This window comes from Propithecus coquereli, unplaced genomic scaffold, assembly GCF_000956105.1.
Source record: "Propithecus coquereli isolate 6110/MARCELLA unplaced genomic scaffold, Pcoq_1.0 Scaffold665, whole genome shotgun sequence".
NCBI classification, from domain to species: Eukaryota; Metazoa; Chordata; class Mammalia; order Primates; family Indriidae; genus Propithecus; species Propithecus coquereli.
The window spans coordinates 455,170-468,479 of NW_012152674.1; the positions used below are offsets into that span (position 1 = coordinate 455,170).

The following is a 13,310-nucleotide window of genomic DNA, read 5'->3' on the forward strand; positions in this document are numbered from 1 at the left end:
AAAAGAACAAACTGGGAGGTATCAGTTTACCTGACTTTAAGCTGTACTACCAGGCTGTAGTGATTAAAACAGCTTGGTACTGGCACAAAAATAGAGGTATTTTGTTTTATTTTTTTAGTGTAGACATCCTAGTGGGTGTGAAGTAGTATGGAATTGTGGCTTTGATTTGAATTTCCCTGATGTCGAATATCTTTTCATGTCATTATTGGACACTTGCATATCTTTGAAGAAGTGTCTGTTCAGATCGTTTGCCATTTTAAATTGGGTTATTTGGTTTTTTTTCACTGAGTTGTAAGAGTTTTTTAGTATGTTCTGTGTACTAGACCCTTATCAGATAAATCATTTACACATATTTTCTCCCATTCTTTGGCTGTCTTTTCACTTTGTTGAAAAATCTCATATTTTGAATCCTAGTTTAAATTTCTTTTGCTATATCATGTATCTTTTGGATGAAAGACCTTATGAAAGTCTCCTCTGATGGAAACATATACACACCCCCCCCATCACCATCATCATTATCATCATCACCCAGTTGCGAAATATTCATCTCATAAATATTGTGTCTTTAGCTCCTTGTTGGCTGCTGTGGGCTTATAATATAATTTAAAGCCATAGTCCCCTTTTTTAAACTTCCAGTCTTCCTGGGGAGATAAACTGGAGAACATGGCATGGTTTCAGAAGGCAAACAAACCTTGAGTCCTCATATTTTCCGAGCACGACAGAGCTGAGGGTGCTGTATGTGCCACTCAGAACCTCCTTCTCTTCCAGGGCTGCGGGGCCTGATGCTGTCAGTCATGCTGGCCTCTCTCATGAGCTCCCTGACCTCCATCTTCAACAGCGCCAGCACCCTCTTCACCATGGACATCTACACCAAGCTGCGGAAGGGAGCATCGGAGAAAGAGCTCATGCTTGCAGGAAGGTAAATGCGACTTCCCCCTGCCATGTACCACAAGCACTTGAATGATCAGAGAGGTTCCACCTGTGCTACCCCTCGAGCTGGGGAAGACTGGCAAATGCCTGGGTGGAATGGGAGTAACCTCTGTGGCTGGTTATATTTGCCCTTCAGTGGCATTTAAACTTTAAATTGGAGATCACTGAACAATGCCCCTCTGGAGTTAGAAGGGACATAAGAGATCATCTAATCAAACCCTCAGGCTATCAGTGAGCAAATTGAGGCTCATCCTGCTTAAACCCAAGCAGCCTGGACAGTGCAGAACCAGGACTGGAATCTGCAGCGAGCTGAGTCCTTGTCCAGGGCTCTTCATTCTGCCCCGCGCTGTCCTTGCCAGCCCTCCACACTGCAGCTCTCCACTTTGGGTCTTTGAGACCCAAATGTCTTTGATGCCTCGGCCACGTGATACAACATTTTGCAGGATCATTGTGAAGATCAAATGAGATTGTGCTTGTGAATCTGCTCTGTAAAGTCTAAAATATCAAGCTATGTGCGCATTTACTGTTGTCAAATAGGCTAACAGACACAACAGTATACATAAAACTGGGCCGAATGTGCTCATTATCATGATCACCCACGGAGCAAGACGATACTCCAGATAGAGCATTAACAGGAGCTCTGCTGTGTCTGTCCATGGAGCTGTGGCAGGTCAACCTCCTCAGGGCAGAGGGAACAAGTCCCTGGGATGTCAGCCAAGGTTAAAGTTCCCAGTGAGTGCAGGAAGAGTATGGGCTGCTATCTCATCACTCTCATCAGCGAGATTAGGGAGAAGGAAGGAAAGGAAAAATGGCAGGCCACATTCAGGGGAGAAGACACCTGGCACCCAGGACAGATCTGACCAGGCTGGAGTCTACTTCTCTGTGCCATAGGAAGCCACCTATTACTTTGGCTGGTTTTTCCTTAGAAATGCACTTTTTCCTGTTATTTACATGGCTCGAATGCAAACTGGGAAAGAAAACCATTTTGTTGCTTTGCTTGTAACTGGATCCCATGGTCCCAAGATGATGTTGGGGTTCAGATTTTTGTGCATCCCATGACTGTGGCCCTAGGGCTTGTCCCTGCTGTACATAAGCTCACAGTGATGTGAAACCATTCCAGACTCTGCCACGGGGACTGCAAGAGCAATCAGGGGCGTGCCGCCTGTGGCTGGGGAAAGCTTCTGGGGGAGGGAGAACCTGAACTGAGTCTGAAGTGGTGGGCAGGATTTGGGTAAGTGGGGGGCAGTGGGAAGGGCATTCCAGGGGGAGAAATATGGGAGTGAAAACACTGCTTGGGGAAGGTCAGTTGATGACTCTTTTGCCTTAAAATCAGGCAAGTGAGGTAAGGGACTCACAGCCTTCTTTCTAATTAAATCATGAGCACAAGTACTAAGTGCTCGTAAAGGAATCCCCATTCTTTTCGGGACTCAAAGTGAAACTCACGTGGTAAAGAGCTGGCAAAACCTGGTCATGTCCCTTCCTACCTAGACTGTTCCTTTACAAGCCCTTCTTGGCTAGTGTTTATAACTTCATTATGAAGAAGAAGGAGGGGAAGAAGAAAATTATAATAGTTTTTACTATTTCTACAGTGTCTACTATTTGCAAGGTGCTTCACGACCACTAATCCCTGTTCCAACCGTGCAAGGTTGGTCACATTCCCAGTTTACAGATGGAGAACTTGAGACTCAGAGAGGTTCAGACATGTGTCCTGTGTCACACAGAGACAATAAGGATTTGAATCCAGGATTGTCTGGCCCCAAAATTCATACCTTGTTCCTATAATCTGTTGCCTCTCAAAGTGGGATTCTTTTATGCCTGGGTGCCTGGGCCTAGGTAACTTTTGAAAGTCAAGTGAGTTTCACTTACTCATAGGCACACATGACTTTCCTGTGGGAAGATGGAAGAAAAAAGCCTCAAGAATAAATGCGATGATTATTTTTCCTTGCTGTGGTCATATTTGCATAATATATGAGATACATGGCGATAGGTATTTATTCAAGTAGAGTTGTTTATTGACCCTCTGTTGTGGGGGCTTTGATTTCAGGCTGTTCATCCTGGTGCTGATTGGCATCAGCATCGCCTGGGTGCCCATGGTGCAGTCGGCACAAAGTGGGCAGCTCTTCGATTATATCCAGTCTATCACCAGTTACTTGGGACCACCCATTGCGGCTGTCTTCCTGCTTGCCATTTTCTGGAAGAGAGTCAATGAGCCAGTAGGTATCATTCCAGCATGTCCAGAAAAGCCACTGTGGCACAGAAATCCCCACGTGGGTTTGTATTTTCTGGGTGGGAAAGATCCTATTTCCCAGAGACCTTGAACAGAAATGGATGTGCTGCCGAGGGGTTCGTAGGGGAAGTCTCCAGGGACCATGGGGCACTCCATTGGAGCAAACTCCTTGGGAATTGATACAGAGTCCACATTCTCTCTGACTCCTCTGTCCTCCTTGCTATAGGTTCCCAACTAATGTTGTACATTTTCTGTCCAATCTTGGTGATTTTGACCTGACTGCCTTCTTTCTTCTTTATTTTTCTTTCTTTCCTTATTTATTTATTTATTTATTTTGAGACAGAGTCTCACTCTGTCACCTGGGCTAGAGTGCTGTGGCATCAGCCTAGCTCACAGCAACCTCACACTCCTAGGCTGAAGTGATTCTCCTGCCTCAGCCTCCTGAGCAGCTGGGACTACAGGCATGCGCCACCATGCCCAGCTAATTTTTTCTATTTTTAGTAGAGATGAGGTCTTGCTCTTGCTCAGGCTGGTCTTGAACCCCTGACCTCAAGGCATCCTCCTGCCTCAGCCTCCCAGAGTGCTAGGATTACAGGCGTGAGCCACCACTCCCAGCCTGACTGCATTCTTTCTGCCTTCTCCCTGGGAAGTGTGTTCTCTGGGTGAGCATTTCCAGAAGTCCTAGCACAAGATGCCTTCAGTGCTCTGCCATGAACTTGTCCTTCCAGCCTGCAGTTTTCAGGGCCCAGTGAAGACAAAGTCCTAGTGCTCTAGAATTTTACACATAAAACAATATAAGGTACATTAACAATTGAGGGATAAATTATGACATATAATATAAAAAGGAAGGGATTCAAGAAAGGATACATTGACATGAGCTGCAACTGTCAGGGAAGGCTTCTCGGAGGAGGAGGGGCTGGAAGGATTTGAAATTGGAGAGGGAAGAGAGAGCATTCAAGGCAGGGAGGGCAGCAATGCCCAGAAATTTTAGGCAGAAGTAAAAGGATAGGGGTGAGGGTGAAGGACTTGTAAAGAATATCACCTGGCTTGAGAGGGAGTGAATGTGAATAATGGAAGACACAGCTGGAAAGGCAGGTCAAGGTTTGGTTAAGAATGGCCCCTTTGGTATGGAGTCTTTAGGTTTTTCTGAATATAATATGTCATCGGCAAACAAGGACTATGTGACTTCTTTTCCAATTTGGATGCCCTTTCTTTCTTTCTCTTGCCTAATTTCTCTGGCTCAGACTTCCAGTACTATGTTGAATAAAAGCAGTGAAAGTGGGCATCCTTGTCTTCTTCCTGATCTTAGAGGTTGGCGATAACAGTAGCCACAGGTGGAGAGGCCAAATTATTTTTCAAGTTAAAGAGAATTTTTGGAATTAAGGTTTTGGGTTGACATCCTATGCCAGTTATTAGACACTGTACCTCATGATATTATGAATCCTTGTTTTATGCTCCTGGTGAAATCATGTTGCTGAAACATGACAGATAAATACCCTGAAGGCCTCGCGTAACACCCCTGGCCATATTCTGAAGTCCAGTGTTCTGGGTTCAGATGGCCTGGAGCTACCATTTCTGTCACCTCTATTTCTTTGCCTTTGTCCTCGCCAAGCAGGGTAGAATGCCCAGCTGTTTTGCGTGTTCAGCATTAGCTAACCCAGGGTTTTCTTTCCACAGGGAGCCTTTTGGGGACTGATCTTAGGATTTCTGATCGGGATTTCCCGTATGATTACTGAGTTTGCCTATGGAACCGGGAGCTGCATGGAGCCCAGTAACTGTCCCACGATTATCTGTGGGGTGCACTACTTGTACTTTGCCATCATCCTCTTTGTGATCTCCATCATCACCATCACGGTCGTCTCCCTCCTGACCAAGCCCATTCCAGATGTGCATGTGAGTACCCACATAGGAGACCTGCTGTGCCCTTGTTTCATGTTCATGCCGCAACACTCTTGGTTGGCCGCCACTCGGTTAAACATCTCACACCCACGCAATCGAAATAGTCCACATGTGCCACTGGTTTCATGTAGAAGGATACAGTACATGGTGTGCCACCAGGACAGTATCAGGCATGCGTCTTCAGTAAGAGTCCTCAAAGCAGTCCACACCTCAGTCCAGGGGCTGGTTGCTGGATCTTGCTCTCAAGTGACACCTCAGCTGCAAGGGAATGGGATCACATGGGTGGGCACAGGGGTACCTTGGCTCAGAAGCTCATGTTCCCAAACAGGAACTGATACTAATATTTGTTGTAACAGTCCTATGGTGAATGCTTTCAGGGATCCCAGCAAGGGATGTGCCTTGTTATAAAAATCTCTACACTCAGGGAAATACGAACTATGGTTTACCTCTTGATTTCTTTTCCTGTTAAGCCACCAAACAGTTGCCCATAGAACTCAAGACTTTTCAAACAGTATCAAAGTCCAATTGATTCAAGACTTAAAAAAATTACAATTACTCTTTTAGCTCTAGATACTGCCACTGGTTTAGGGCTCCTTACTAGCTCTCTCAATCCAGATAAAGATGACCGATTATGGGCCATTTCTACCATAAGCAATATAGTCTGGTGACCCAACATGGGTGACATTCCACTTCTTTTAGATTTCCAAGGGAACAGAGCTAGAAAGTTAACCTAATGTCAGATTTATCCATAAGGAAAGATAAACACTTTATTCATGCATGCACAAATATAAGGGCCTATGAAATCCCTAAGAGACCTTCCACCTCATTGCCAAATTTTCAAGAGCTGTGACAAACCTTAATGTCTAACAAACACTGCTTTTATAGCAGTAGGACCACCATCACATCTATTGGCTGGATCTGTCATAAGCTTTCTCTGTGATGTATCAGTGACTTCTCCATGTTTTAGTCTTTGAAAGTATCATGGGCCCAAACACACGTGGCTCTGTGCTTCCTCTTGAGGTAGGGAAAGCAAGGTAGCCACTTAAGGGCATTGTTAGGATGAACATGTTACATGGATTTTCAGACTTTTTCGGTTTCTGGTTCATGCTGTAGACTATGTCAATAGAAACTGTGCTTCTAACTCTACACCATGGCTCATGGTCCTATAGATTTTTAAAAGAGAATTAGGTATGTTTTTACTACATTTTTTACACTCTACTTTTAAAAATTTTAATAGATTTAGGGGGTATAAGTTGAATTCTCTTCCATGTATTAATATATATTATATAATGGTGGAGTATGGGCTTTTGGTGTACCCATCACCCAAGTAGTGTACATTGTCCCCATAGGTAATTTTTCATCCCTCCCCTGCCAACTTCCCCCCTTGTGAGTCTCTCGTGTCCATTATCCCACCCTTCTACAGATTCTTATCCCCATGATATGATATAGTATAAAATTCTGAACTTCCACTGCTGGTCTAGACAAATGGCTGTCTAGTCCTGTTTCCTAGCACTGGTGCTAAAAGAAACAGATTCATTTATCACATGTAAAAAAAGAGTTTATTCATTTAACAAACATTTCTATGTTGGAGGCAGTCTCTCAGCCTCTGAATATACATATATCATAAGGGCCAGTGTATACATATGTATGAGTTACATCTAAATTCCCAACACTTTTAGAGATAATGCTGTGCTTGGAAACTGTTATCTATATTGTTGTTGGTACCAAGAGGCCACATTCATTTTCCTTTCTTGATGCATATCTCTTCGCTCCCTCAACTTCTTGTCCCGAGATGCTATTTGGCTCTTTCTGTTTACCTGTTCTGTCTTCTCCACAGCTCCACCGTCTGTGTTGGAGCCTGCGCAACAGCAAAGAGGAGCGAATTGACTTGGATGCAGGACAGGAGGACTTCCAAGAACCCCCAAAGGAGGCCATTGAAATAGGTGATTGATGACTCGAAACTAATACCCAAACCATAAAAAGTTAATCCTACAGCAGCAAGACAACTTTACTGAAGCCTTCACTAAATGCCTTCATCAAAGCTCAGAGCCATCCCCTATGGGGGATCGAGGAGTGGAGGGGTGGGTGGGATGAATAACTGGGTTTTAGGAAGTTCACTTTGAGGCCTGGCTGGGGGGACGAGGGAGGTGCAGAATCATTTCAGCTCCTTCATTCCTGGGTGTGGGTGAGGAATTTGCCACCTTGCCTTGATTAGGGCATGGCCAGCAATAAGAGAAGAGTCAGAGCTCTTCTGACATAGGCTGTGAGCTGAGAGCAGATGGCACCAAAGCTATGGTCAGTTCTAGTGACATCACAGGGATAGGATAGAGGTCCTTGGGATCTTGTGTCTTACTGGCTTGTGATATCAGATTTCAAAAATCAGATTTCTCTGGAAGCCTGGTAAGATAGTGCTTAGTCAGTGCCCAGAGATTTTTCCTTACAGTTAATGCTTTCTTCAACTTCAGTGTTGCAACTTTTCCTCCCTACGTGGGAGAGGTGCACAGTTGGGGTTTCGTTGTGGAGGTGTGTGGCGTGCAGCACTGTGGGAGCTGAAGGTCGCATGCACTTTACGTGGTGCTGGGTTGGAGGTCTCATCACTCTGATTTGAAGGAGAGCACAGATGCAGCAGAACAAGTTCTGAATCTGGCATCAGGAGCATCATAGAATCCCAGCTCTGGAAAGGGCCCTCAAGATCTCTTGGTCTTATCACCTCAATTTAGAGACATATAAGTTGAGGCTCAGGGGGAGAGGCTTTGCCTGTGGTCCCAGCTCTGATACAGTCTGCTCTCGATCTGCAAGGACCTTTCTGTTCCAAAACCTGCGACTCTGCAAGTGCTGGAGGGAGCAGGGAGCCACAGGCAGCTGGCCGTGGTGCTGAAAACAGGCAGCCCCTTCTGGCTTCCCTAGAGCAGGCAGGCGTGAATATGCCCCTACTTCTCCTACCTTCAAATATGTACCGTGTTGAGTACATAATGTAGATTTTAAAGGGACACGGATGAGGAGTATTTTGAGTGTCGAGAGGTTTTAATATGGAAGAGGAGATTATTTTTGCACTAGAGGGCAGACCTAAGACTGGTGGGTGGAAAGATCCCATCCAATTTTAACTCAGAAAAAGGAGGCAGCATAGTACCGCGATAAGCTGTGAGATTTGGAATCAGGAAGAATTGGGATTGAATCTTGACTTTTTTTTTTACTACTCCGGGAATGTGATTTAATTTTCTAAAATTCAGGTTCCTCATATAAAAGCATTCTACACCTCATAGCAGAGTTGGAAACATTGAATGAGATAATGCTCCACTATAGGAATTGGCTGTAATCATCACCATCATGATGCCTTTGAAGGAAGAGTTTTCTAATTGAGCTTGTCTGGAAAGGGATGAGCAGCAAGTGTGCATCTATTGGGGATGCTGCAGAGGGGACTTCCACACTAGCTAGAGAATTGGCTTGGTGACCTCCGCGGTTCTCATGGTAGCACTTGAATTCTTTTGTTTCTCAATAAACTCGCAGTGAAATCAGACTGAGCACCCTCCCAATCAGACTTTCCCAATGTCATTCAACTTTTTATTGCCCCAGATAACCAAGTATTTCTCACTTGAGCTCGTCAGTGAGCCCAACTTCTTGCTCCTTCTTCCCCATTCTGCTATTTTGGTGGAACGAGTCAAATGGGAGGGGTCCCAGGGGGCTTGTCTCTCTTATGTGAGAAAAAAGAGACAATGGAAGAAGACTGTGAGTTGGGTGCTCTCTCATCAAATGAATAAGTTAAATCTGTATTAATACAATGAAGAAGGTTGGATTTATCCAGTTTTACAGATAGCTGGAGATAAGAGTGGTGAATTAACAAGGCCATAAAGCTGGGTTTAGGTCCCACTTCTGATACATGTGTGCACTTGATCACTAAGGTTCCCTCCAGCTCTAAAATTCCGTGACTCTTCTAAAGAAAAATTCTGTGACTTGTAAAAATGGGAATGTGCAGAGCAGTGGTCTCTGATCATGCACTGAAAACCTAGTGGGCTTGATCTCATATCTACTGAGTGGCAGAGCTGGTATTTGAAACCAGGTCCCTCTACTTCCAGTGCCATACCTGGGCTAGAGGAGGGAGTCAGTTGCCTTCCTGGGCATCCACTTTGAGTGTCAGGACAGTTGGACGGTTTGATTCAGCAGTGCTGATGTGCAGCATGAGATTTTTTATTTCAGCATATTATGGGGGTACAGATGTTTAGGTTACATATGTTGCCCTGGCCCCCCCTCCCCCCCTAAGTCCGAGTTTCAAATATGTCCATCCTTCGGGTGGTGCGCATTGCACTCTTTGTGTTGCAGCATGAGATCTTAAGCCTTGGAGGTGTTGATCACCACTGCCCTGTATCAGGAGCTGTTCAGACCAATTTTTACACCCAGCTGGGTCTGTTGAGAAGCCTTAGAATTGACAGATGTAGCCAATGTGCTCTCGGGTCATGCCAGCCTCATTGCTTTCCAGTGATGTAACCAACAGATATAAGTTTATGTGGGTTCTTTTTTTTTTTTTTTTGAAATATTTTAGTTGGTTTTCAAAAAAATTTCAGAGTATTATGGGGGTACAAATGCTTTGGTTACATAAATAGCCCTCGCACTGCCTGAGTCAGAGCTACAAGTGTGCCCATCCTCAAGACAGCGCCCACCACATCCGTTAGGTGTGAATTTACCCATCTCCTCTTCCCCCTCCCACTGGCCTGACACCCTACGAATGTTATTTCTCATATATGCACATAAGTATTGATTGATTAGCACCAATTTAATGGTGAGTACAGGTGGTGTTTGTTTTTCCATTCTTGTGATACTTCACTCAGAAAAATGGGCTCCAGCTCCACCCAGGATAATACAAGAGGTAGTTCACCATTTTTAATGGCTGAATAGTACTCCATGGTATGCATATACCACATTTTATTTATCCACTCATGTACTGATGGGCACTTGGCTTGTTTCCATATCTTTGCAATTGTGAATTTTGCTGCTATAAACATTCGAGTGCAGGAGTTTCTGCTCTTCAAAGGTGGGTTCCCATGTCCTTCATATGTCACAATTCCCCAGCCCATCACTAACTTTTCTGTCTTATAAAATATTACTTGGACTTACTGTTTTGAATCAAAATGCATTTGCATTGGGTCTGACAGAGATAAAGCCTAGGCTAGCTGGTCACAAGGAAGTAGAATCCATCTAGTAACACTGTCGTGTCATTAAGTTCATTCGAACACTTTGCACCATTTCCATTCCGGAAAACAAGGGATTTAGGACATTTCTGCAGAATGGTAGATGCTCTGTGGCATGGCATCTCCCCTGGAAACCTTTTCTAGTCCCTCCAGCTTCTGTATTCAATAATCCTTTTTTTTTTTTTTTTTGAGACAGAGTCTCACTCTGTTGCTCAGGCTAGAGTGCTGTGGTGTTAGCCTAGCTCACGGCAATCTCAAACTCCTGGGGTCAAGCAATCCTGCTGCCTCAGCCTCCCAAGTAGCTGACTACAGGCACACGCCACTATGCCCAGCTAATTTTTTCTCTACATATTTTTAGTTGTCCAACTAATTTCTTTCTATTTTTTTGGTAGAGACGGGGTCTCACTCTTGCTCAGGCTGGTCTCAAACTCCTGAGCTCAAACAATCCGCCCGCCTCGGCCTCCCAGAGTGCTAGGATTACAGGCGTGAGCCACCGTGCCTGGCCTGTATCCAATAATCCTTTTGTGCCCTTTCCCCTGACACAGAAGCTCCTGAGGAGAAAAAAGGATGCTTCAGGCGGGCCTACGACCTGTTTTGTGGGCTGGACCAGCAGACCGGACCCAAGTTGACCAAGGAAGAGGAGGCAGCCATGAAGATGAAGCTGACAGACACCTCTGAGAAGCCTTTGTGGAGGACAGTGGTGAACATCAACGGCATCATCCTGCTGGCAGTGGCTGTCTTTTGCCACGCGTATTTTGCCTGAGTCCTGCCTGGAGCCGCACATGCGCCATGGCTGGAATCTTACTGCACCTCCCTTTGATCTCATTCTGTGGCATTGTAGGGAAACCAGCCAGTTGTAAATTTTGCCCAGTTGGATGAATGTGTACATGTGTAATTATAGGCTAGCTGGCGGAAAATCATTAGTTTGCTGTTAACTTATGTATTCAAAGCCAGTGTGATACAATCATCTGTACATACTAGAGCTAAGGAAGTTATACCCAGAAAAAGGCAGACTAAGAAACAGAAGTCCCGTGATGACCAAGGCAAGTCCGTCTCAGGTAGATTCAGCGTGTCAACATTGTTTGTAATCCTCGAATATTATTTTAAGAGTTTTGGTCCCCCTGGTTCCTGCCACTTCCCCCTATCGGAATTCCTCTATATACTTTTTTTTTTTAATTTTTAAACTTTTCCCCCTTATCTTATTTCTTTCAAGTTTTTCCCGGCACAGGAAAAATCGATTCTATAAACTGGTGAATGCGTTGGAGCTGAGGTTGGGAGCTTGGTGGGGTCCCTGTGCTAGGTGTTTGCTCTTGGAAGTGCAGATGTGAAGAAGGCAGTACTTGCCCCAAAGGGAGGGACCCAGGCACCAGCCTCAGGCCAGTGGGGGAAGCAGATAATCTTGAATCCGGGGGATTTTCTGATCTTCTTAAAAATGTACATTTTGAGTTCCACCTGTTTGGGATTTCTCTCATTTTGACATTCACTATGCCTGGAATGTTGTAGCCACTCAGTCATGTTTTCTGACTAAATGAATGATATGGGCAGGTATTTAGAAATACTTGTTTTATTTTTACATAAGCCTGGCTCTTGGTTAACCTCTTCTTGTGGCTGCTAGTGACTATAATGAGTTGGAATGCATTTGCCAGAGGCCACTGTGCCCCGTGGTGCCTGTATGAAGTTGACATATGGGCTTAGCAGCTGACACTGTGTCACTTGAGAGAGACAGGGCTCAGGCTGGGGGCATGTATCATCTCAAAGCAGCCGCACCCTCCCGAAACACTGATATAATTAGCCTGAGATCATCCTCCCTGTGAATTCACATGACCACAGCTCTTCCCTTTTTTGGTGTCTTGATCGGTGATCATTGACCGATGAAGGTTATAGTGGGTGGTCTGTGTTCCAGGTGGTAATGCCCAACACTTCTAGCTGAGAGGTGTGTATTTCTTATTGAACCAGTTTCCTGGGGGGAATTCCTTTCATTTAATTTAATTTTAAGTAATTCTTTTTAACATCATCTGTGAAATATCAATTATATTGTAATATAATCCTATTCAAGTGATTAAAAAAATCACAAGGTTAGTATTGACTGATTTCAGGCTAGCTTAGAAAAGAGCTGAGAGTGGTTCTTGGGTATAAAAATGGTTCAACAGGTGAAAGGATGGCTTGTCCTTGGGGAGGGAAGGAAACCCAGGGAGCACTTCTGAAATGCCTTCTCGCTCCCCTGAAGCTGGGCAGAGGGGGTGGGAAAGGTGGAGGATTTCACACGGCTGGCATCGCTCACAGGACTCGGTCTCGTGTGGAGTGTGTGGGATGTTTTGAGCTTTGAGAGGCTAAAGAGAGAGGACCAAAAGCTGGTGGGTGGAGCAGACAGTGTAAAGTTTCTAGATTGTCCTGGATTCATTCAGTTTCTGCCTTTGCCAATGACTTACTGTGTATATTGTGGTAAATTATTTTGTCTCAATTCTGTATTTTGTTTTTTTTTTTTGAAAAATGGGGACCTTGGTGCTTACAGCATCTACCTACCTCCTGCGGTTGTGATGAGGACACTTGGAAAAGCAGATGGGAGATATACACGAGGAGAATGCTATACAGATGGGTATTAAACTGCATTATAGTCCCATAAATTAAAATGCATTACTTTGATAAAAATGAAAACGTTAAAACCCCTTAACATCCTGATTCCATGTTCTCTAGAGATTCTAGACAAATACTAAATACGTCTGTGGTGAGCTTTAGTTAGCACAAAATCTGGATTAGGAAGCAGAAGGCCAGGATAGTTGAGAATAGAATCCAGCAATCTGAACGATTAAAAAAAAGTGTTAAGTTTGGAGATGATTTCAAACATGCAGTGAGTAACTGTACCTGCATAATGTCCCGTTAGAACAGACTGAGCTACTTGGGGCCAGTAAATGATAGATTATACTAGAATAATTTCAGGGGTGCAGGGAAGAACTATTCTTTTCCTTATGTTGAGGATGGTATTATACGTGGGGCAGAGTGACTGCTTATCAATGCTCAGTTTATAGAACTGAAAAATCCTGCCCTATCAGGCAAAAAAACAAAAACAAAAA

General features: G+C 44.4%; 1 protein-coding gene across 1 annotated transcript in view; it reads left to right on the forward strand.

Annotated features, from left to right (window-relative positions):
* Positions 1 to 11,002, forward strand: part of SLC5A1 (solute carrier family 5 (sodium/glucose cotransporter), member 1) — a 61,637-nt gene extending 50,635 nt beyond the window's left edge. Inside the window, exons 11-15 of the mRNA XM_012660429.1 lie at positions 769 to 919; positions 2,975 to 3,143; positions 4,835 to 5,050; positions 6,894 to 6,999; positions 10,785 to 11,002. Coding sequence (XP_012515883.1) covers positions 769 to 919; positions 2,975 to 3,143; positions 4,835 to 5,050; positions 6,894 to 6,999; positions 10,785 to 11,002 — 860 coding nt within the window. The remainder of the gene's footprint in view (positions 1 to 768; positions 920 to 2,974; positions 3,144 to 4,834; positions 5,051 to 6,893; positions 7,000 to 10,784) is intronic.
* The last annotated feature ends 2,308 nt before the right edge of the window (positions 11,003 to 13,310 follow it).